The 26,901-nt window shown below is 39.5% G+C and overlaps 1 protein-coding gene across 2 annotated transcripts in view; it reads right to left on the reverse strand.

Moving 5' to 3' along the window:
• The window catches only part of FBXL20 (F-box and leucine rich repeat protein 20), an 89,822-nt gene extending 63,967 nt beyond the window's left edge, over positions 1 to 25,855 (reverse strand). The window contains exon 1 of one of the 2 annotated variants that reach the window (XM_044446915.1): positions 25,439 to 25,855. In XM_044446915.1, coding sequence (XP_044302850.1) covers positions 25,439 to 25,480 — 42 coding nt within the window. In that variant the 5' untranslated portion in view covers positions 25,481 to 25,855. Of the gene's footprint in view, positions 1 to 7,816; positions 7,921 to 25,438 lie in introns of those variants that run through there. The other variant, XM_044446914.1, reaches the window with a different exon arrangement.
• Positions 25,856 to 26,901: the final 1,046 nt, after the last annotated feature.

A 26,901-nucleotide genomic window follows, 5' to 3' on the forward strand; every position in this document is an offset into this window, starting at 1 on the left:
CTGTCTAAGCTTACATAAGAACACATCTAAAAGACATAAGATACTTTTTAGTGCTTCATTGATCACTTTTACTTCATTTTGCAGTACCAAATAAGCTTGCAAATAAAGTACTTGTAAGGCAGGATACTGTGCTGTAATTCTTACTTTACTGAACATATTCAACAGTATACTAAAGCACTGGAGCTTCTCAAATAATGTCCATCACGTAAGCCTTTCTCATTCTTAAAAGAAAACTGTAAGTTGTCCTATTTAAGAACGTCAATAAGGTGTACTCCACTAAATTTTGGGAGGGTTCCCATAATTTGCCACTCACTGGCCATATTCACACATCATGGCAACCACTCCTGGCAATAAGCAATTGTGGTATGGTTGTGAACAATCCTTGAGAGTAGACTGGCCTCACCAAAGATTGTTGGCTCTCTCCTCCCCATTCAGCTCTTCTTTTCCTCCACTGCATGCAGTCCCACACTGTGGATTATTTTCCTCTTACACCTTCTTTACCCAGAGACCATGAAAGCCAGCTGTCATCCTGACTTTCCTCATCCTAGTTCTGACAGCTATAAGCAGTCCCGTCAAAGTGTCACACAAAGTGTTATTTTATAATATTTTTGCTGTGAAGAGGCCTGTGATCTCTGCAGGCACAAATTCACAGTTTTGAGATCTGTAAAACCAGCATATGTGATAATATCTTCTAGTCAGAAAAACTTCCCAATAATCTTACAGAAACCTCTGGAAGAGCATGAGATTACAAATGAATTAATGGTATTCATTTACCAAAAAATTAAAACATTGCATGAATATACAACCTCATGTTACATAATTAAAAACTAATCCTTATTTACCTTTGGACTATAATGTATCTTAAATAGAAAATTATCTATAGAAAGATTTTTTTCCTCATAAAGCATTTGATTAAAAAACAAACTGAAATTTTAAAGAATCATTTAAATTTTTAAAAATCCAATTTATTATTATTTTATCTACCCTGAATAAAAGAAATAATTGCTCACAAGGACCCAGTAGGTGTCATTTACTCTCTCACACATTCAGGAGGTCAGCTTTCAGGTAAATTATGTAAATTAAAGTACAGCAATGTAAATTATTATTGTATCAATTTATATCCCACCTTCCTTCCTCTTGTGAAGAAATCAAGGTAGCAACGTGTGTTTTAAATCAAATCCACCCTGATACAAATTTCAAGAAAACAGAAGGGATAAAAAGGCAGGCGGAATCACACTATACATTAAAAACACTTATGGCTGAAATGAATTACAGGAGGAGAAGCTAAATAGTCAAATCAAGTACATCTGGGTCAAGTTATGAGAAGCAAAAAAAACTAGAGGTGCATAGTCACTAGCCTCTATTACTGTCCACCCTAGGAGAGGATGGGGACATTACTTTTGAAAAATAAATTGCCAGTGTTGCAAGGAAACATGATGTAGTCATTATGGGGGACTTCAAGTTCCCTGATATCTGCTGGGAGACATATTCAGCCAAACATGGGCCTTTCCTGCATCACTGATAACTTCCTCCAGCAGAAGGTGGAGGAAAGGATGAGAGGAACAGCTGCATTTGACTTAATACTTACCAACAGAGAAGTTCTAGTGAACAGAGTAGCAGCCACAGGTTCTCTGGGGGAAAGTGACAATGCCATTCTCAAATTCTCAATTATGAAGATGGCAAGTGTCAACTGTAGCCAAACATGTACCCTAGACTTCAACTTTAAGAAATTCAAATTAACGTTTAGTAAAATCCCCTGCCAACTCACTCTAAAGGGAAAATGAGCCCAAGAATGATGGGAAATCTTAAAAAAAGAAATTCTTAAAGCACAACAACAACTAATTCCAACAAAAAAGTGTAAAAGACAACAGAGAAAGCCCTCATGGCTACACAAAAAATTAAGAGACAACCTGAAAGCAAAAAAGGACATGTACAGGAAGTGGGAGGCTAGGCCACAAAAGAAGAGTATAAACAGACAGCAAAGCCTTGCAGGGACAGAGTCAGGAAAGCTAAAGTGGGGTATGATTTGAGGCTACTGAGGCTTGCTAAAAATAACAAAAATGCCTTCTTCACTTCTGTCCAAAACAAAAGACAAATGAAAGAGAGGGGAGTTCAACAATTAGCAAAAAGGTAACAGATGACAAGGAAAGGGCAGAGGTGCTTAATTCCTACTTTGGTTCAGTCTTCTTTCACAAGAGAAATTATGACCTACCCAAAAAGGAGGAAGTACAAAACAAAAGGGCAGGATGGCAGCCTAAGATCAACAGACAAATGGTCAAGGAGCACCTTGATGAACTTAATGTGTTCAAATTGCCAGGACCTGACAAGCTTCATCCTAGAGTCATAAAGGAAGTGGCAGAAGAACTCTGTGAACCCTATAATCTTCAAGAAATCTTGGAAAACAGATGACTGGAGAACAGTTGAAAAGGGAAAAAAGACTACCCGGGGAACTATAGACCAGTCAGTCTAACACCAATCTCTGGGAAAATACTGGAGCAAATTAGTAAAAAATCAGTCTGCACATAACTTGAAGAAAATGCAGTGATGATTGGAAGCCAACACAGATTTCCTAAGAATAAATTATACCAAACTAACCTTATCTCATTTTTTGACTAGGTAATCACCCAAATGGACAGCAGAAAGGCCATGAGAATTATCTACCCAGACTTTAGCAAAGCATTCAACCAAGTGCCCCATGACATCTTGATAAATTAGCAAAAGGTGGGTTTAACAGAACTATTAGGTGGATCCACAACTGGCTACAATATCAGTCTCAAAGAGTGCTCATCAATGGCACCTTCTCCACCTGGACAGAGGTAACAATTTGGGCGCCACAGAGCTCAGTCCTGGGACCAGTGTTCTTCAGCATCTTATTAATTATCTAAATGAGGAAGACTAGGGAATAATTAAATGTGCAAATGACACAAAACTGGGTGGAATAGCTAATACCCTAGAAGACAAAAATAAGATCAGGATGACCTAGACAAGCTAGAACACTGGGTGGAAACAACAGAATGAAATTCAACAGAGATAAATGCCAAGTTCTCTACCCTAGGGGGAAAAAACCCAAATGCATCAATACAAGATGGGGAATACTTGGCTCAACAACTCTGAAAAAGAAAGCGGTTGGAGTTATTGTAGACAACAAACTAAATATGAGCCAGCAATGCAATACAGCTGTGAGGACAAATGCTATTTTAGGATGTATAAATAGAAGCAGTGGTTCCCCTTTATTTTGCTCTAGTCAGAACTAATGTTCAGTTCTGGGTACCCAGATTTAAAAAGATGTAGAAAAACTGGAAAGGGTTAAGAAAAGGGCAACAAAGATGATCCAGGGTCTGGAAACTAAGCCCTATGATGAGCGGCTGAGGGAGCTGGGCATGTTTAGCTTGGAGAAGAGAAGACTACAAGAGGATATGATAGCACTCTACAAGTACCTCAAAAGTTATCACAAAGAGGAAGGAAAAGACCTCTTCTCACTCATTGCTCAGTGTAGGACATGGAACAATAAACTGCAGCACACCAGATTCAGGCTAGACATCAGGAAAAACTTCCCGTCAGGGCAATACAATAGTGGAACCAGTTGCCAAAAAAAGTTTATTGGGTTCTCCCATACTAGAGATATTCAAGGCAAAACTGGACAGTCACTTGAGTCTGATGTGACTTGGCATCCTGTGGGTTGGACCCAATGGCCTTCTTGCCTCTTCCAACATTACTATTCTATGAATCTCAGACAGAAGTAATAAATTTTAAAAAAATCTCTATTCTGGCAGGAAAAGGTACTCCAAGCACCCATCCATGGACATACAAAAATGGTCTCACACACTTTTGCACTATTATTTAGCCTCACATGGTTAAAGCGACTTGTAAATTTGTTTTAATATTCTACAGGACATAAGCATGAAACTATAAAATAGCCACCCCATTCTTATTTGTAATCATCTTCTACTAACATATTTCAAATAATAGGGGTTTTCCAAAAATACTTTAAATATGATTTTTTTCTGAGAACTTCTCCAACACATTCTGATGCTCTAAAGAGATAAGGAACTGATTTAGAATGCAATCCTATCAAGATGAGTGTGAACCTCTGAATTCCAAAGGCTCAATGCAGAGTAGGAGGAGCATCAACAGTGGTCCTCAACTTTCTACTCATCTTGCTACGCATTTCCACTAGTCACTCTCATTTCTAGGCATCTAGTAACCACATTTTGGAAGGCAAAGGAAAAGACTGAAATAGTCTCAAAATATTTCATATCCTGGCCTGGCTACTCCAGTTTCCTCCCCTGCTCCCAAAATGCTCTGTCTGACTCTTCTCCAAGTTGCTTTTCTGAGTTCAGACAGCAGCTGGCACAGTTGTTTCCATGCAGGCTGTAAGGGAAGGAGATCGGGACTCCAACTATTAGAGAATTAATTTTTCTGACCTTGCAGCTGGGATTCTGAATTATCTTACTGTTCCCCAGACAATGTCTAGGGTCACAGGATTGTTCCCTCCCACATTTAATAAACATCTAAATAAGTAAACTACATTGTTACATGATGCATAAATATAACTATTTTTCCAATAGTCAAATTAAACTGAAACATTGCAACCATTTCATGCAATTTATATGTTATAGTCAAACAAATAATCTTTATTGGAAAATGTCTCTATTAAGACATTTGTAAATATAACTCAACAGCATACACTTCTTTATAATGTTAAAGTATGAAGAAAACATCAAGGAACTGAAAAGTGTTACCATACCACTTTAAAAAAATAATAGCACATCCAATTTTCTAGGGGCAGACACTGAAAATGTTAATTACCACTTTGAACCTGCTCAATTTGGCTATTATTGTAACTACTTTTATTTCACAAAATGTTCTATTTCAATTGCTGCATACCTCCTCGATGGAGAAACAGCTCTGATAAGAATAGTTTGAAGAACAACCTGCCTGTATATGAATTGTGGAATTGTTCTCTTCAGAGGCTTTCAAGAAAAGCTGACAAACATCTCTATGGAACACTTCAAGTGTGAACACTTCTCCATAATAGCAAGGTTCACTGGGTGTACTTTTATTGTGCAAGACTACAGAGACTTACACAATAAAATCACAAACATTTTTATAAGGAAATGCTGACATTGCAGCAAAAATGTTGATGCTTACACAAGCTTGCTAACACTGGATAAAGCAGCACAAAAGAAGGAAGTCCAGCCTCCGCCATCCTTTCTATGTTCAAATTTGCTCTGTCCATTCCCAAAAATTAGGTTTCTTCCTTGCAGGGGCTATTTTAGTATTGTGTGTAACCAGAATGACTGATCCATGATACTTTGGTCAACTGGTCAATTACTGCTGATCAGCAGCCTGTTTGATTATGCTTAAATATTTCAAGATTGCCAGTATGGCAACTTACCTTCTTTCTCTATGGGGCTTTTAGGAAAGGCAAGAACAAGGAAAACTTGGCCCCTAATCAACTGCAAATCAGGCAACGTCTCAAAACTTAATCTTGTCTGCTTTAATTGCAGGCAGCTCCAAACAACAAATGGTCAATGGGAAAAAGCATTGCCCACTAGGTTGAATGTCAGACAGGGCTGTCATTAGGTGAACTTGGATCAGTCATACATCCTCAGGATAATTTAACTCAAGTTTTTCATGAAAATCAAACATGTACCTGGGAAAACTCTTTATGCTCCCTGAGCATCTTAGAAAAAGGACAGAGTAATATTTTTGTTTGTTTAAAAGCTAGTGACTAACTGAGGTCACATGACATGCTAGCATTTTGTCCAAATCAGCAATAGATTTGTCAGAGTGACTTAATTTCAGTTTATAAGCCACCCCGGCAACCTATGACTTACAGTTGGGTCTGTTTGACACAAGATGATGGTTTGGTGTGTTGTCTATACTCAGATGTCATGACCCATCATGGGTCAAACCATACTGCTACAGAGGGGCTTGACAAAAGTGGCAAAAAATCTTGCTTTCTGAAGCAACCCTGTACCACTTTGCAAAACCCCATTTTAAAGCACGTTTTTGAAAGATGCAAGTGCCTCAAACAGACCCTTTGCATCAGAATCTACAGGACGTTTGGGGGGTTTACCTGTGTCCATGGGCGACCCTCACTTTTACAAGCAAGGACAAACAATATACACATAAGTACCCTCTAAAAAAGTCAGAAGTTCCTGCACTGTGGTGTTTTGCGGCCACCGTCCAATTTCGCCTCCCTGTTCCAACAGCATCCTTAGAGGAGTTGTAATCCCCAGTTTTTCAACAGATTCTAAGGGGATAGAAAAATTGGGGGGATTGCCATTGACAAGAGTAAATGTGGTCTGATAGTTCACCTGAAATGTCAAGCTTCAAACCTCTGTTTCTGAAGTGGGATTTGTATGGTATTAGAAAGACCTGTTTTGAAAGGAAAGTGTACAAATATTCAGAGACCATGTACCTGCACACTGACCTGGCAAAACAAACAAAAAATTAAGGTCTTCCAAGTCCTATCAAACTCAAAGCAACTGCCAGGGAGAATCTCATTTAACTTAAAAACAGGACAGAACAAAACAGACAGAAATTTTTTATTCTGTATACTAAAGTATCAGTAGTCTTACATGAGATTTAAGTAAATCCATACCATGACTGCCTATCTACTTATGTACCCCTATATATTTTATGCACAGCAAGATATACTATTAAGATAGTTATGCACAGACTTCAACAAAGGCACCCAAAAATCCATATACTTATCCATTTGTAAATTACATCTAAAAACTTCTTTGAAAATCAGAAGTTTCAGTAAGTCCTTTACCCACTGTGTTACTGCAGGTGACAATTTACCTTCTAGTAAAGGGCATGGAAATCCATTTATGTTGGCCCTCTAGTCTTGCCCGATTCTGGCACCAGAAAGAGCACTAGGGAAACCTGATTCATTAAAAAAAATCAATCTAAGGGCCCTGTTGCAAAAGGGGAGAATGTATCACTTTTCGCAAATGAGGACCTCTTGGTATTTTGCATGTGCTGGGGGTGGGGGTGCTTACTTGCAGCCTAGGTGGGGATTGTACAGTGTAGGTACCTGTTGGATTTGGCCAGAACCACTCCAGGTTTCCCTGTGCTACCTGCCATTTGTGCCCATCTGGCACAGGTTAAAAAAAAGATGAATGCAATCATTTCTGCACATTATTGGGGTGACAAAAGGGTCATCATGGAGAGCCACTGCAAAGTATCACTGGGCACCTCAGAGAGACAGCTCATACCTGCCCAAATGGGGATTGCAATAGCGAAGAAAACAAATCTGAAAGATAAAGTCAAGCTGCTGTGTGCCTGAAATGGCCTGTGGTAGCAATGGGGAAGTATGTTATTCCTCCCACTGTGTCCCCTGGGATACTGAAGGGGAAAGGAGGAGGAAGTGGGCACCCCACCCACAATACAGCTGTTCATCTGTCAGGTATAGTTTGTGTAAGGTGGCTTGTTATGTTGTGCAAATCTTCCCAGTTTCACAACAGCTTGTTTTTGTAAATAAATGTATCAAATCACATTACAAATTCTATTGTTCTTATGTTATTTCAACTAACTAACATAATGCTGTATTAGCATCTATTTTGCAAGTTTTAATGGATGTTATGCCTTACCCTGCAAAAACTTCTGTTCCACATATATGGGATGCTATAACATCTCTGATAATGGCTTAAATCAGCTAATGACTGTAGACACAATGAACACTTCCTTCACCCAGATAATCTGGCAATGCTGAACAGCTTCCTCTTTCTGAGAAAAGGTTGTAATATGGGTAAGCACTGTACTGAAGAATCATTTAATATTTATATATTTTTACTTAACTCACTTCTTTGAATATAAAGCATTTAAAGAGAGCCAGTGTGGTGTAGTAATTAAGAGTGCAGGGCTGGGACGTGGGCGATCTAGGTTCAAGTCCCCACTCAGCCATGGAGCTCACTGGGTGACTCTGGGCCAGTCGTAGACTCTTAGCCTCTGGGTTGTTGTTGTGAAGATAAGACTGAGAGGATGAGAAATATGTAAGCCATGTTGAGTTCCTTGGAAGGAAAAAAAGGTGAGATATTAAATAGACAAATAAATCAATAAAGCTAGGTCAATGTGAATAGCTTTTCCATACCCTTACGGCAACAAGACAACTGCTATTATGGCACTGGAGGGGTAAATGGCCACCCTCAATAATCCTAAAGATCTTTTAACCTTTGAACAGGAGGTATTGAGACATCACCTACATAGGGATAAATAGAGATATTGCCTTGCCTCTGTTAAACTTATATTGACAATAATCTATTTCTTTACATATATGTACTACATAAGCATAAAGTTCCATATGTATTCATTGTAAATATAATTAAACTTTATGCAATGTAACTAGTTTTATTGCTTTCAAGTTTCAATTTTTGTGATTTTTTGAAAATAATAATAACATGTATAGAAAATGCATGCAATGTAAGGAAAGTGCATGCTGTTGACTTTCAACTTTTACAAGTATTTACAAGTATTTGAACAAAAATGTTTATATAATATTTAAAGCACACTACATTTTCTTCAAATATTTTGATCATATAATTGCTGAATTTTTGTCCCAATACATATGGGGAACCCAGTTTTAGTTTTGTTTACTAAACACAAATAGATCTAGAGTAGATCTCTCTAGGACATAATATTTTCTGATTCAAACAGAAAAAAAGGTCTAGGCTAGTTAACTTATTTTGGAATTGAAAATTTTCCAATTTGAAAATTTCCAGAAGATTCACATTATGCCTGACAACCTATTCTTTGGCTGCAACTTGCTTTCCCTATACTTTGATTACAATTATACAAGCATACAATACATTTTACTTCATAAATGAAATTGTAACAGTAAGCTTTTTCCCTACTCTCTTTAAAGCGTGAAGTATACAGAACTGTGTTAATCTAAGGATTGAATGTATTAATCAGACAACATGCATAACCATCCCTACAAATATTCAGTGCCAAAAATACCGTCAAAGTTCATTTTAAATAGCAATGTAATTTACTAGATTTTTTCACACTGAACAAAAAAACTGTAACCTTTGTTAATACCTGATAATTCTTTACACTGAATATTGCAACATTAATTTTAATTCATCATTGAGATGCAAAGTTAGAACAAAGTCTGAGATGAGCTGAAAACAGAGATGTAAAATTCTGAGAAATTTTGAAGTCATGAAAGAACATTTTTTTTCTGGCTGTTTAAATCATACATTTTAGGAATAATTGAAGTAGTAATATTGATTTAGCATTGTTTACAAATCCAAAGTAATTTTGTTGCTTTAAGTCAGCCTTCCTCTGATGCCCTCCACATATTTCAGACTTCAGCCTCAGACAGCATGGCCAATAGCCAGGAATGCTGGGCACTGTAGTTCAAAACATCCAGAGGATACCAGGCTCAAGAAGACTATCTTAGAAGCATAAAACAATTTTTATGTTCCTGAAGTTACACTGTGCACAAATTGGTTATTCATAACATTTTATTTTAAAACTTTTAAAATTTGTAATTACTGTCTGACAGAAGTATGTTTTTCAATTTAATATATCAAATGCAATAATAATATGAACAAAACAACTTATACAAAACATATTTTAGGTTTTGATTTTATGCACAATCATAGAGAATTTCAGCAAAAGATCTGACTTACCCTAGATGCCAGAAAAAGCAGAGTGAGCTAGAAGCAGTGGCAGCATCTATTCCCCTTTATAAGAAAGTTAAATTCCTGGATCTGTTCCAATTTGTGCAGTGGCGTTTAGGGAAGTTTAATTTGAAAGAAAATATATTCACCTGGGGAAGACTCAGCTTAGAAATAGTGAGCAAACTTAAGTACCTTTCAGTAATCTCAAACTCTTATTTGAAGAGTGATATTGTATTCACTTTTGTAAGTAATCTCAAACTCTTATTTGAAGAGTGATATTTTATTCACTTTTGTAAATAGTCTTCCTTAACATACGGTATATCACAGAAGTGAGTACACCACTCACATTTTGTAAATACTTTATTATATCTTTTCATGTGACAACCCTGAAGAAATGACACTCTGCTACAATGTAAAGTAGTGAGTATACAGCTTGTATAACCATGTAAATTTGTTGTCCCCTCAAAATAACTCAACACACAGTCATTAATGTCTAAACTGCTGGCAACAAAAGTGAGTACATCCCTAAGTGAAACTGTCCAAATTGGGCCCAAAGTGTCAATATTTTGTGTGGCCACCATTATTTTCCAGCACTGCCTTAACCCTCTTGGACATGGAGCTCACCAGAGCTTCACAGGTTGCCACTGGAGTCCTCTTCCACTCCTCCATGACGACATCACGGAGCTGGTGGATGTTAGAGACCTTGCGCTCCTCCACCTTCCGTTTCAGGATGCCCCACAGATGCTCGATAGGGTTTAGGTCTGGAGACATGCTTGGCCAGTCCATCACCTTTACCCTCAGCTTCTTTAGCAAGGCAGCGGTCGTCTTGGAGGTGTGTTTGGGGTCATTATCATGTTGGAATACTGCCCTGCGGCCCAGTCTCCGAAGGGAGGGGATCATGCTCTGCTTCAGTGTGTCACAGTACATGTTGGCATTCATGGTTCCCTCAATGAACTGTAGCTCCCCAGTGCTGCCCGCAGCACTCATACAGCCCCAGACCATGATACTCCCACCACCATGCTTGACTGTAGGCAAGACACACTCCTCACCTGGTTGTCGCCACACACGCTTGACACCATTTGAACCAAATAAGTTTATCTTGATCTCATCAGAACACAGGACATGGTTCCACTAATCCATGTCCTTAGTCTGCTTGTCTTCAGCAAACTGTTTGCGGGCTTTCTTGTGCATCATCTTTAGAAGAGGCTTCCTTTTGGGACAACAGCCTTGCAGACCAATTTGATGCAGTGTGCGGCATATGGTCTGAGCACTGACAGGCTGACCCACCACCCCTTTAACCCCTGCAGCAATACTGGCAGCACTCATATGTCTATTTCCCAAAGCCGGCCTCTGGATATGATGCTGAGCACGTGCACTCAACTTCTTTGGTCGACCATGGCAAGGCCTGTTCTGAGTGAAACCTGTCCCGTTAAACCACTGTATGGTCTTGGCCACCGTGCTGCAGCTCACTCTCAGGGTCTTGGCAATCTTCTTATAGCCTAGGCCATCTTTATGTAGAGCAACAATTCTTTTTTTCAGATCCTCAGAGAGTTCTTTGCCATGAGGTGCCATGTTGAACTTCCAGTGACCAGTACGAGAGAGTGAGAGTGATAACACCAAATTTAACACACCTGCTCTCCATTCACACCTGAGACCTGTAATACTAACAAGTCACATGACACTGGGGAGGAAAAATGGCTAATAATGCCCAATTTGGACAGTTTCACTTAGGGGTGTACTCACTTTTGTTGCCAGCGGTTTAGACAGTAATGGCTGTGTGTTGAGTTATTTTGAGGGGACAGCAAATTACACTGTTATACAAGCTGTATACTCACTACTTTACATTGTAACAAAGTGTCATTTCTTCAGGGTTGTCACATGAAAAGATTAAATATTTACAAAATGTGAGGGGTGTACTCACTTCTGTCTTTAGTGGTAGTATCAATCCCATGCATGTGCCCTAAGAACCTCTCTATTGGATGCAGGGGTTTTTTTCTAATAGCAGCAGTTTCAGAGTTTTATAGCTGAAGCAGCACTCTCTAATAATGAAGTTTAATTGAGAATTTTATGAAAAAGAGTAGCAATGAGTTTTATAGACCCAAGTCTCATTTTTTTAAAGAATCATAGGTGAGATAGCTCACATTCAGTTCCATTGGATCTGGTGACAATTGCAGCATAATTTACCACACTTTTTAATATGCGGGTTTCAGATTAGAACTATTTTGCTTACTGCAGCATCTAATCAAAACAAGCCCCCTAACACTGAACTTTGTAAAAGAAAACCCAAACAGTCAAGAATGCATGCTTTATAGTATAACATGGTGATTCTACTTGACAAGTTAGGAAACTGAGCATGACTGTTCTAACCCTAATGGAGTAACCCTAAATGCCTCAATAAAAGTTACACTAGACAAATAATTTTATTAAGAAATGGAAGAACAAACTACACCAAGGGGATTACAGAGAGGGTCAAAAACATTTCACCTGAATTCTTCATTGTTTCTGGACATTTTATATCTCTAAAGGTGCAGTCTTATGGATATTCAGACACAAAGACATCCTACAACTCCCAGTATTCCCTAGCCAGCATGGCAGGATGAAAAAAATTGGATGTTGTAGGACTTTTTCCTGTCTAAACATTTACATGATGCCCTTAGTCTTTCTGTAAAAGTCTTATTACAATGTTTTTAGATACAATCTCCAAAATGACATAATGATCTCAGTTTGAATCCAAGGCAAACCATTCAACATCACAGTAGTCCAGGTCTATGCCCCAACCACTGGTGCTGAAGAGGCTGAAGTTGACCAGTTCTATGAAGGCCTACAACACCTTCTAGAATTAACACCAAAAATGATGTCTTATCATCCTGGGGGATTGGAATGCTAAAGTAGGAAGCCAAAAGATAACCGGAATAACAGGCAAGTTTGGCCTTGGAGTACAAAATGAAGCGGGGCACAGGCTGGTAGAATTTTGTCAAGAGAATACGATGGTCATAGCAAACACTCTTTTCCAACAACCCAAGAGATGACTCTACACATGGACATCACCAGACAGTCAACACAGAAATCAGATTGACTATGTGCTCTGCAGCCAAAGATGGAGAAGCTCTATATAGGCAGTAAAAACTAGACCAGGAGCTGACTGTGGCTCAGATCATGAGCTTCTTGTTGCAAAATTTAGGCTTAAATTGAAGAAAGTAGGGAAAAGCACTAGGCTACTCAGGTATGACCTAAATCATATCCCTGATGAATACACAGTAGAGGTGACAAACAGATTTAAGGAATTAGATCTGATAGGCAGAGTGCCTGAAGAACTATGGACGGAGGTTCGCAACATTGTACAAGAGGTAGCAACTAAAACCATCCCAAAAAAGAAGAAGCAAAATGGCTGTCTGAGGAAGCTTTACAAATAGGTGAGGAAAGAAGGGAAGCAAAAGGCAAGGGAGAAAAGGAAAGATACACCCAATTGAATGCAGAATTCCAGAGAATAGCTAGAAGAGGTAAGAATGCCTTCTTAAATGAACAGTGCAAAGAAATAGAAGAAAACAATAGAATAGGGAGGACCAGAGATCTCTTCAAGAAAATTGGAGATATGAAGGGAACGTTTCATGCAAAGATGGGCATGATAAAGGACCAAAATGGCAGGGACCTCACAGAGGCAGAAGAGATTAAGAGGAGGTGGCAAGATTACGCAGAAGAACTAGACAAGAAAGAGCTTAACGTCCCTGATAACCATGATGGGGTGGTAACTGCCCTTGAGCCAGACATCCTGGAATGTGAAGTCAAATGGGCCTTAGGAAGTCTGAGCAACAACAAAGCTAGTGGAGGTGACCAGTATTTCAGCTGAGCAATTCAAAATCTTAAAAGACAATGCAGTAAAAGTGCTACACTCAATATGCCAGCAAATTTGGAAAACTCAACAGTGGCCACAGGATTGGAAAAGGTCAGTTTACATTCCGATCCCAAAGAAGGGCAATGCCAAAGAATGTTCAAACTACCACACCATTGCACTCATTTCACATGCTAGCAAAGTGATGCTCAAAATCCTACAAGCTAGGCTCCAGCAGTATGTGGATGAGAACTACCAGAAGTACAGGCAGAATTTCGAAGAGGGAGAGGAACTAGAGATCAAATTGCCAACATACGCTGGATTTATGATTGTAAGCCGCCCCGAGGCTCATGCGATGGGGCGGCATATAAGTTGAATAAATAAATAAATCATGGAGAAAGCTAGGGAGTTCCAGAAAAACATCTACTTCTGCTTCACTGACTATGCTAAAGCCTTTGATTGTGTGGATCACAACAAATCGTGGCAAGTTCTTAAAGGGATGGGAGTACCAGACCATCTTATTTGTCTCTTGAGAAACCTATATGCGGGTCAAGAAGCAACAGTGCAAACTGGACACGGAACCACTGATTGGTTCAAAATTGAGAAAGGAGTTCGGCAAGGCTGTATACCGTCTCCCTGCCTATTTAACTTATATGCAGAGCACATCATGAGAAAGGCGGGGCTAGATGAATCACCAGTTGGAATTAAGATTGCTGGGAGAAATATCAACAACCTCAGATATGCAGATGATACCACTCTCATGGCAGAAAGTGAAGAGGAACTAAAGAGCCTCTTGATGAAGGTGAAGGAGGAGAGTGCAAAAGTTGGCTTGAAACTCAACATTAAGAAAACTAAAATCATGGCATCCGGTCCTCTCACTTCCTGGCAAATAGATGGGGAAGAAATGGGGGTAGTGACAGATTTTATTTTCCTGGGCTCCAAGATCACTGCAGATGGGGACTGCAGCCAAGAAATTAAAAGACGCTTGCTCCTGGGGAGGAAAGCCATGGCAAATCTAGACAGCATACTAAAAAGCAGAGACGTCACCCTGCCAACAAAAGTGCATATAGTCAAGGCTATGGTTTTCCCAGTTGCAATGTCTGGCTGTGAAAGCTGGACCATAAGGAAGGCTGAGCGCCGAAGAATTGAGGCCTTTGAATTATGGTGCTGGAAGAGACTCCTGTGAGTCCCTTGGACCACAAGGCGATCAAACTGGTCAGTTCTAGAGGAGGTCACCCTGACTTCTCTTTAGAAGGCTATATACTGAAGATGAAACTCAAATACTTTGGCCACCTAATGAGAAGGAAGAGCCTGAAGCTGGGAACAACTGACGGCAAAAGGAGAAGGGGACGGCAGAGGATGAAGTGGCTAGATGGAGTCACTGAAGCAGTCGGTGTGAGCTTATGAGGACTCCGTGGGATGGTGGAGGAGAGGAAGGCCTGGAGGAATGTTGTTCATAGTGATGGGTTGGACATGACTTTGTGACTAACACCAACACCAACATCGTAATCACTAACCATGAAAAAAAATTATTTGATTTCATTAAGGTTTAAGTATCTGCATCAGTGTTTATATAATCAGTAAGGAATTTCTCTTCTCAGAGAATTTAGTGCAGTAACACAGCAAATCCATTATGCACTTCATAATAAAAAATAAATTTACCCCTGATATGCAGTAATAAATAGTGACAATGTTTAGATATTGAAGCAAGTATTCTCTTGAATTAGTGACAACATGTTTGATTCTCTTAGTTTGCTTGAAGAAATAAGTGAGATTCCTAATTCATGTCTGGAAGCCAACTATGCAGTCCCAAAGAAGAGCTGTACTTTTCCCATTAAAATGAGCTGTTTCACTCACTATGACACTTTGGTAATTCATTCAGCCAAGTATGGGTTGATTCCAGATCTACTTGGAATACACCTATTAAAATCAATGTCCTTTAAGTCAGTTATGATTGCAGTGGAACTACTCTAATAATGACATATTAGATCTAGATCCAAGTTAAAGTTAACTTTTTGCAACCTATAATTTCATTCATTTGTTTAGTTTTTTCATCAGTTATTATTTTACAAACAGAATGAATGGATTGGCTTTGGTTAATTTTCTCCATGTTTTGAAATGTGTCAGCAACTGTAGATTTTATTATTTCTATGTATGGAAGATAGGGAAGTTCTTACTTTGTTTTCAGGTTTGCCAAACTTAAAATCACTTTCATAAATGAACAAATAACTTTGACAAATAGAGTTATAAGAAGCCTGTTGCAATGAGCACTCAAACTAGTATGTGTCACTCCATTATCTATAATTGCCACTACTGAAACAGATGGCAACTACCATGCATCAAACGCTTAAATTGATAAGAAAATGATTTTTTAAATGGCAGACCTGAAAAAGTGATTTTCATTTAGATCAACTGGTTGGCACTGATCATGAATTGTTGTTGTTTTTTATTTTGCATGCTAAATATGATTTGCCAGTTGTGCCTGAACTGCTGATAATTCAGCAATTGTTAATATCTAAGTCTGGCCTTCCTGCTTTTATAGCATCAGCATCTCTCTCACTATTGGAAGCACTCACTGAGGTCAATCAAGCAAATCAGTCTAAGAGCCATCTCAATAAATATTTAGTCATGAATAAATATGATATACACAACCTTAGGAATCAGACAGGGAATAAGTCTTTCCCATTTTGCCTAATCATCACCTTGGTGTTGGTATTTGATGCATCCATGGATCTTAGGCTGCATCTTATTCAGCAAAAGCTTTTATTTTGTTTCCCTTGGACACTGCTTCTTATATGTTTGGCAATGCCCAACAGGAGCCATTTTTGGGGAGGTCAATATACTGATACATTGTGTACTGAAATACTCGTTAATATTTACTGATGTACATGCTGTTTTACATTATCTGTTTCCTTGGAAGTTAATGCAAAGTTTGCACAAATGGATTCTCCATGTACTTCTGACAGCTAAAAGATTGATACTACCACACTGTAAGGTTAAACACTTACCCCCAATACTTAACAATACTTTCAACATTAGAATGGGTGATGTAATGCCACCAGTGAAGGGGTACTTATTTGAATAATTGATCTACTTTTGTTGAAGTCTATGTATAGTTCTTTAAAACCTATATTTATATTCTCATATTCTCTCTCTCTCTCACACACACACTTCATAAATATCCACTGAAATCGATATATTTCAAATCTATATAGTGATATTTGCTCTTGTTGAAATTTTACAATAAATAAATGCAACTCTCCAAAGTAGCTAATTTTCTTCTTTTGCAGGTGTGTGGTTGTTATAAGCATAGTGTTTGAATATAATTGAATTGGCACTGAAATTCAGTATGCTCATATCCTAACTGCTGCCATCCCTGCTTGTGATGAAGCCATTCTCTCTCAGCCATTTTTCTAACACGTTCAGGGCTGCCATCCTTGTACTGAGCCCTGCAAACCTCACTATGAAGTATTCTGCATACTTCTCAAACTACTGCCATTGGATTTCTTGAGCAATAACATAGCGTGGTTGGTCAAATTTCAGAACTGATACTCAAAATTTTAATTCTATTTATATGCCATCTACTACCAAAGTCTCAAGGCAACTTACAATAGTGGGTTACAAGGCGACTTTTTTAACCTCATCCATTGACTGTTGGATCATTACCATGCAGCACATAGCCAGAGAGATACTGTGGCATAAAAAGCCCTTAACTGGAGTCAAGGAAATCATACCCCACTGTAAATCGAATACTGGATGTGGAATAAATTACTATGTTCAGTGACTGGATAATGTTCCTGCCATTAGCCTTACTAACACCAATAGAAGTCCCTAATAAATATTGTTGTGTATGATGTGATATTAGTTTGAGTGAATGAGACTGGCTCCAGGCTTACACTGCATATAAGATACATGCACGTACTCCAGATTAACTCCTTTAGAATAATTTCTACACTTTTCTTACAAATATTAATGAAGATCACAATCTCATCCTATATCCTTTCACCACTGCAGAAAGGTGAAGCTGAATTATGTACATAATTAATGATCAAAAAATTCCTTAGATTTATCCTCACTGGTTGTAAGCCTAAATTCAAGACTACCCTTGTTGTAATCCAATTATTCCTCCACTCCCTTGGGTCTCGGAGGTTTGGCTGTAGACAAAATCATCCCATGTGAAGTGTTCAAGCTTGTAATCCTATACACACCTATGTAAAGCCCTCATTGAACTCAATGGGATTATGAGGTGTATAGGATTGCACTGCAAGTTACCAACCAAAATCTAAAACCACACACAGTATAATTTTCTTAGCTACATTTCCAAGTATAGGAGTAACATTTGTATGTGCCAACAAAGTCCACACAATAGCCAAGTATGGCAACAGTGAAGACTATATTAGAAAATAAATAACACATACAAAGCAAATAACTTGAAAATATGTTGTGATTACCAGAAACTGGTATCATATCCTTTATCATTTGCATCTAATAATACTTAATTCACAGCCTGATCAGCCAACAAGCACACTTGCCCACAGGTACATGCCCCCCACATTTCTTGAAAGTATCCATTCTTCTGCTCCTATTATTATTATTATTATTATTATTATTATTATTATTATTATAACATTTCTATGCCGCCCCTTGCCGAAACCTCGGGGCGGCTTACAACATGATAAAATACATTGAAATACAATAGTACATAATAAATTACCATTAAATATAACAATACAAAAAATACATTGATTTACAAATACAAAATTAAAATTATCAGTATAAAATAAAAATATAGGAGGAGAAAGAGAAGGAAGAAGAAGTTGCCCAGGCCAGATCATATGTTTTAACAATTGAAATGATGTTTAAATAAAAAGGTCTTTACCTGGCGCCGAAAAACCAGTAACGACGGTGCCAGGCGGACCTCTTTGGGGAGTGAATTCCATAGGTTGGGCGCCACCGCAGAGAAAGCCCTCCTCCGGGTACTTACTCTCCTAATTTCTTTCATGGTGGGTTCCCGGAGAAGGGACTCTCCCGCAGATCTCAAAGGGCGGTCGGGCATATACGGACGTAAGCGCTCGTTCAGGTAGACAGGACCCAAGCCGTTTCTTGCTCACCACTGACTATATATGAGTTATAGGGTTAAGGAGTGCGTGGACATTTGTTCAAGTACAATATAGCTGCCCTCACTACTCCAGGGGTATAGAAACAATATGCCATGAATTAAATCTCAGACTGCAGTAAAATAAGCTCACTTGCCACATTGAAAAGAGAAAGAAGGTGGCCTAGTGAGCAATAATTTGCCTTGCTTACTTTTCTGAAGCCTACATTATTATTTTCTCCATAGGAACCACACCTTCAGGACAGACATTCTTAACATATGCTCTCATTCTGGTAAAGAGACCAACTAACTCATTCTTTAACAAAAGAGGGGGGTTGTAATTTCATTTTTACTATAATGACCTGACTTCCTGTTGTTTTTATATCTAGTTTTACATCAGCATGTTCAATATTATTACTAAAAATATAGTAGAGGCAAAATAAAAGGATGCCATTATAATTTTACAGAAATCAAACAGCTATTTCCTTCAGGTATTAATAGAAACAAAAAAGAAAATCTGGATGCATGTAAAAGGAGTTCAAGAAATGGCTGCAAACAAGTGAAACCTACAATTCAAAAAGAATCTTTAATCCTGCTGTACCTCAACAAAACTTTGATTCTTTTTTAATTGACCATCTTATGACTCCGTCCATAAGAGATCCCTTGGGCAAAACATGCGCACGCACACGGGGGGAGGGAGGGAGGGAGAGAGAGTTGGGGCACAGTCTTGATTTCATTGTCAAGGTTCCTATGAGAGGTGCAAATCTGAAAAACTTGGATATTTCTAGCAATAAGCTGACAGAATGCCAAGTGTTAACACTGCCTTAGGTACTTCAGAGGTCTCATAGCTAACTGGGCAGACAAACTCCTTATTCAAGAAGGGGAAAAGGAAATTATAAGGAATAAGCTGTATTCATTTATTATCTGGGAAAGTCATCCTTCCTGCCAAGAGTTCTATTCATACACTTAAGATACAATTCTTTCAAAGTAAGCATACATGTTACAGTCTTGGTTCACACAACCTGATACACCATAGTGGCATATAAACCATGGCTGTCTGAACCCAGCAATATGGTTTATTAACTACCCTGCCTGGGTTCAGACAACATGACAAGCCATCCCTACCATAGTCTATTGTGTTGCATGAACTCAGCCCTTGGATGCGTTAAGGCAACACTGTAAACTCAGGTTGGCTATATAGCCACCAGGGTTTAAAGATGCCAAGGGACAGAGCTGTACCCAGCTAATGACTGGGCACAGCAGGGGATCCTTAGGCATGGCTGCCACATTTTCCCTGTTCAGATCTCCAAATGATATCCTGAGGAGCACTGGGGCACTAAGGGAAACAGGATGATAGCTGTTGCAATGGCACTTTCAGCTGCTGCCACCAACTTCATGTTGGCAGCGCAGGATTGTTCAGGGCCTATATACTATCCCAAGGGAAGCAAGGGGGCTTACATAACATATTGAGCCATCACTTTGATCATACTAAGCATGTACCACTTTGATGGTTTAGCATGTCATGAAAAGCCAGTTATTTCAAATACTATGAAGTTCTTTCACATGCACATGTTGCTGTTAAATTCTGCCTCAAACACTTTGTATGCAAAGGAGAATCTCACAATCACACGTAGTCACACTATATCTTGTTAAGTTAAAATATTTATAAAATATATCAAACACACGATCCAGAAATAAAATACAATCTTGTCCATTATGTTGCTCATTTTGCAGCACTCCACACATGATCTATAGAAATTGTCACCACAGGTCTCCAAGTTCTGCTGCAATGACTAGTCTTTTATCTATTTCAGGGATCAGAAATATCTATTCCTGACCTTTCAAAGTTAATGCAAAGCAGACTGCAAGCAATCTTTCTATATAGCTTCTTTTATTCTCTCTCCTACATTTTGCAGAGATGTTTTCCTACTTTGAATGGGCATATTTGAGTGGAGTGTGGGTAAGTAAACCAATACCTTCAGCAAACACCAGTTTGTTAGAGTTACTGTTCTAGCAGACTGCTTGGTTTCAGAGTAAGCTCCAGCCCCACAAATACTGGCAATACCGAAACAGACTAGGATCATACAGCATGCTAAAGCCATGGAGGGGAGGCTTAGTGTGCCATCTTATTCCTTCCAGGCTTCAGAAGAAATGGCTTTTAATATACCCAAGGAGCCATGGCTTGTTTTAGGATTTAAAAAAAAAACCCTAAGTATCTTGACAGCAGCACCAGGAAGTGAGGCTAAGGGTGCAGGGGATCAGACAGCAACTTTGCCTTCCCTTTGCCAGCAGCACAATTGAGTGTGAGGGCTGGTGGAGGGATCACTTCCTCCAGCCACCTCCCAGGGAGACCAGGGAAAATTATCCACTTCCCCTCCACCAACCTTTGTCTCATTTTTTTTCCTCCTCGCTGGTCTCTAAGTTCATCCACAACACCTTCTTCTTCCCCTCTCAAGATGGCAGAGATCCCAATTTACACAGTCCGCACTCTGTGGTCTCTGAAGTACTCAATACTTTATGATCAGGTCACTATGAATTGCATTTAGTAAAAAAAGTCCTTCTAGGCAGGATATCATGTTTATTTTTGTGCATTATAAATACTGTAATCATTTATAATAGTCCATGGAAGTTAGCTTAATTTTTTTATTGAATTTAGTCTGGTTGAAATGTGATAGTAGCAGCCCATCCTCATGGAATACCATCATGGGATGTGCATGTGGCTCCCTTCCTGAGTTTTCAAATAGGCCTTAAAGACTTGACAGGTATCCTTTAAAACAAATGAATGCCCATTTGGATTTGACCTGGTTTTTACTGCTACTTTTATTTTAAATGTTTTATCTCGTTGCTTTAAGTTTATCTTGTAAACTACCTTGCAAAAGTCTTGCCTCAAAAGGTGGTATAAAATATCATACATAAATTCAAAGCTTCTGCATTAACATATTTGAAAACATTGTGAAGTATGGTAAGTTATTATACATTTCCATTACATTATGCAGGTTTTAAGAAACAAATTAAAGCCACACTGAAAACTGTTAATGTATCAGTTTCAGCATGCCTAAATAACTATACATATATATGTATTTTCCAGGGATAGTCACCTAAAAATGATAAATTAAAACTCTGATTTTAGATTTGACTAGTATTGTACATACCCATACTATGCTTATTCATTGTGTTACTAATTAATTTTATGATACAATGAATCATAAAAAGTGAAAAATTTCCAATGGAAGTAATATAGTTGTGAAAATCATTTCAGAATGTTTTCTTCCTCACATCACTGCGTCATTTATTTAGACAGCAAGAATTTGCATTACTATTACTACATAGCCTCCCTCTGCTTGGAAATTTACTGGCTTTCTTTTGTCTGATAATTAAAGGTACACATAACACATTAACAGAATTATTGAAACTGCCATAAACAGTTTTTATCTTCTTATAATATAAAGACACATTTTTCACAACTAGAATATGCATCTTTCCTCTTCCTCATGTATGCATAAGGAAAACACATACATGTTTGAATATACCAGATTCCCCATATACTTCAGGCACAACTTTTGGAAAAATACATTCAGTATTAAAGTTCACCAGCAGCAATTTTTTCAAATATATTCACCTTCTTATACAACTATAAAACTCATTTTTATCATTTGGTAGGAAACATTACTCAAAACAATTCAGATTTCCACTCAGATTTTTTTTCTTAATGACAGAGTAGAGAAGCAACCATGTCCAGAGGCATAGTTACTTCTGACGAAGGTGATTAGATTATCCTTCTCATTTCTAAGTTGCCCCTGGATCACAAAGCTTAGAAATTAACTTGGATAGTTTATTTCACTCTCACATGAAATCCCCACAAACAGAAGAGATGTTAACCATCTGATTGCTCTTATTTGTGTCATCCATATTGCCCCCCTGCTATCAATTCAGGAGAAGGGTATGACAGCTTTTACCACAAAGAATTAGAAGAAACCCTGGCTAGATAGGGTGTTTTTTTGTGGTTCCTGATCATGCTGACTATATGCCAAATTTTTTTTTGGAATACCTCACTGTTAAGGATAGGCTGAACATGCAGTTGGGTAGGCATGTCATAAGCGGAGCCGGGGGTCAGAGTAGATGGCCTGGGAAGCCCCTTCTGACTGGCTCTGTTTCCACGGTTCTATGTTTACCCTTTGCTTGCTTGTGCTTCTTCCAGTACCTCCATCCTACAGGCATCCTAGTGTTCAAAAATTTCCCCCCTTCCCAACTTCAGGATAAGAAGCAACAGCATCAGTGGACTATATCACTTGCATGTTCTGGAGGTAGGCACAATCACCAAAACATGGATCAGTTGTTCCCCTTATTTTTAAACACCTTGTTATGCATTCACCACACAATGAAGAGAAGTTCATTCTGTTCAAGCACGACAAGCCTGTAACACCCCTAACACACACTTACATTCGCTACTTTGAAATCAAAACTCCTAGATGTCGCTCACTCTGGAATCAATATATACACTTTATGACTTCATCTAGGACCCAAATACCAATGAGATTAATAAACAATTGGAATTAATACATACACAGAAGATGTGTGCCTTGGGCCTCTTTTCAAGAGGCAGGCTACCTATACTCATTGACACACAACTTCGTGAACTCTACATGCAACCTATACAACAGCACACCAACATTTAATCTATTTACAAACCTGAAGCTTTTGTGCTTTTCCTAGAACACAGAGAAACTATTCTTCTCGTTTCTATCAAAACATATATCCCACACAATGTTATTCTGTGCACATGTCATCTCTTTTTCTTCTTCTTCCCTAAACTGGGATGAACAGCTCCTACCAGATATTATACCCTTTCAACAGGAACTGTCAAGACACAGAGCCAATTCCATCAGTGAGTGGAGATACTTCATTGGTTACTGCATATCAGAAATGGGCAGATCTCAAGCTTTTGGGATCTAGTCGGTTTTTTTTTTTTTTAAATCAGAATCCTGAGTTCCACAAAGTAGGGGATGGTTTTAAAAATATTCACTTAGAATTAGTGAACTCTGAGCCCAAGAATTTGTTCTGAGTATCAGAACTGAGACGAGCTCACAGTACTTCCACACAAAAATTCACTCCTGGTTACCCCAAACTTTTTTTCATTTTATCAGTATGGAGGGGGATTTTTAATTTTGATTTAAAGAGAGTCAGAAACTCTTACTGATCTACTTCAAATCACCCAGAGACCTTCCATTTGCCCTCTCTTGCTCTAAACAGGTAGTAGTACCCAAAGCTCAGCCACAGCAGCAGCATTAAGATCAGGCCCACAAGACTCACACCGATAACCTAAGTATTTCCCCCTTTTTCAATGCATCACCCTTTTCCATTCACCTAATGTAATCTGCTAAGTCCTTCCCCCTCTTTCAAAAACAATTCAGGCATCAATGGGACATAGGTAACATGGGGAAAGTTTATCTCCCTTGTGTTTTATATTCAGAAGTCTCCACATTCCTATAATTTGTATTCCTCCCACCTCCAATCTAATCCCAACATGCTTCAGCAGCATCTCCTACAATGCCTTTTTCAATATTTCTACCACCATTCCAGTTACCTCCATAACTCAAGCCCTTCTGACTAGAACCTGTCCACACTGTTCATCTATCACCATCCTGTACACAATTCAGGAACAGTATTTTCAGATCAGGGTCACCCCTCCTCCATCTGCAATCTCCTCATACCATTCTGGTTAATTCCACCCCTTCATTTCTTCTCTCATTTTACCCTTTCCCTTCAAAATCTACACCCTGACCATAACTTAATAATGTAATATTTCTCCACTGGACGGAATTGTTCGGTGCAATCTAAGATATCCCCCATCCTGCGACTGCCACCAAACACACACTCATGATGCTCAGTCTCCTCTATTGGAAGTGACCCCTCACCTATCCAAAAACTGCCCCATCCTGGATCTTTCTCTCTCTCTTTCTCTCTCTCTGACATACACACACAGAGTCCTCAGTTCCTCATCATTTATGATCTATCCATCTCATTGCACCACCATCCTATTCCATTCCAGTTGAAAGTGCAGAGGGATAACATAACCCCCTCAACAACTTGATAACACTTCCTCGTATCTACTGCAGTCCTACTACGCGCGCACAAACATATAAAAGCCTCCTAATACGCTTCTCCTCTTCCGATTCACCTCCTCCCATCAAGAGAGAACCAAAACGAGATAACAAATCCCTGTCTCTACATAATCCTGCTACCTCGACCCACAACCAAAGCTAATTAATAATCATTTGCACACGCTCATACACACACACCACACGAGTCAAGTCTTTTCTCCATCAGCTACCTCAAAGGACTCACTATTCTAAAAGAATTGACATCTAGATACTGGTTTTGAGGGAAGGGAAGGGAAGGGAAGGGATCCCCTCCCATAATATGCTCCCGTATTCACCAGGGGAAAACAGACCCTCATACTTCCAGGTGTATGCGTGTGCCCCACTACAAAACAATTTCTTCTATCTACCCCCAACGATTTTGTAATTTAGAAAAACGTCTCCCTTCCCCCTCTCCCAACTCCTCCTCCTGGCAAGTTGTTTTCCTTAAGGGGGAGGGCAGAGAATTTCCTTCGACACTGTCTAGACATGCCCCATTTATAGTCCCCCCGCACAAAAACTCATTCAAGATCAAACGACAGCCCTTTCCCTTCAGATACTGGGGGCTGAGGTGGGGGGACAGAAGTCTCGTTCAGTTAAATCTAGCCCTCCCGTCTTTTGAAATTCATGGCGTCCACCCGCTCTCTCCACACACGCAACTCAATAAAGCATCTCCTTCTCCCCTCTCCATCCAAGCAAAACTTTAAGGAGGCGAAGTACAAACCGATGATTTGCTCACCTCAAACCGGCTCTTGGTGACCCCGTTCATTTCCCTCCTCATGGTGGAGGCCCGGCGGAGGGCGGCTAGGCTGAAACCAGGCCAAGCCAGGCCGAGCCGGGCCAGGCCGAAGCGGCCTGGCCCCCCACCTCCTTGGTGGTGCTGGCCGAGGCGGCGGCGGCGGCGGCTTCGGTCGGTCGCCTGCTTGGCCCGGCGTCTTCCCTTTCCACCGCGGGGGGGTACAGGGAGGAAGAGAGGTGAGGCACGAATGTGAGAACGGCGAGACGGTCTCCCTGTCCAGAATGCGATAAGCTGGAAAGGGGCTCTGTTTGTCGGTCAGCTGCAGCCCCCTCCCCGCACGCCAGACTCCGGAAGGGAGAAAAACGAGGAAAACCCGGCCTTCCTCAACTACAACTACTTCTTCAACCCAAAACAAAAACACTCCGCACCTGCCAGCAACAGCGCCGCTCATTGGACGACGGCCGCGCACACCGGAGGGGGGGCGAAAGAGCACAGGCGACGCGCGCCCCCGTAAGCACGGGCGCGCCTTCTTCGAGGACGAGGGAGAAGAGGCAAGAGGGTGCGGACGTGTTTTTTATTCTGGCCTTGGCAGCCGCAACCACAACCACAACCGCCTACCTTAATCCTAGGCAAGTTTCCGTGAAGGGCAGGGCAGAGGACTGTAGGCCGACTTTGTGCACATTTACTAGACAGTTCAGCCCCACTGAGTTCAATGGTGTTTGATGCAAACATACGGCACTTTACTCTGGTTTTGAAAAGCACACCACACTTTCCAGTAAAACTCCGCAGTGATGACGTGCAGCCAAGTGGACATAGGAATGTAGTTTTAAGTTTTCTCTTAGGGCACCATTAAACAAAGCTATTAATTCACCTAGAGCTGTTAGTTAACATACTGATGGATTTTAACCCTTCAACCATTGCTAAATTATTAAACAAAGATGTTTAAATTTCCCCTACCCTTATCCTGCCTTAGATATGAATCCCAGGGGTTTCCCTACCAGCAGGTTTACAAGGCCAGGTCCAATTACCTCCAACAGGCTCATCTCATACCATGTTTTCACACTATTCTTTAAGCTGGAAGATAACAAGCTTTCAAATTACACAGGATTATTCTTTAGATGTGACTGTTTTGTTTTATATACACAAATTATTTCAGTTTGTGTATATAAAGTTAAGTGTCTGCTTTACATCCCTGAACTCCAACTCTAGTCTACAACTAACCTGTTGACAGCTGTGAGCTACCATAGTGGCTAAGAGGGCTACATTCACTAGGATGGTTGTAGGAAAAGCACTATATATCAACAGAGCGTCCCCATCTGCCATACTCACCTTTCAAGGATTATCATATAGATTACTGATGTGGATGAACTGTACTAAATGCTTCAAGTGCACTGTATAAATGCCAAGTATTCTTATTGTTGTAAATTATTAAACAAAGCAATTTTGTTACTCTGCTACTAACT

This window comes from Varanus komodoensis, unplaced genomic scaffold (assembly GCF_004798865.1).
Source record: "Varanus komodoensis strain SLA01 unplaced genomic scaffold, ASM479886v1 scaffold50, whole genome shotgun sequence".
Classification (NCBI taxonomy): domain Eukaryota; kingdom Metazoa; phylum Chordata; class Lepidosauria; order Squamata; family Varanidae; genus Varanus; species Varanus komodoensis.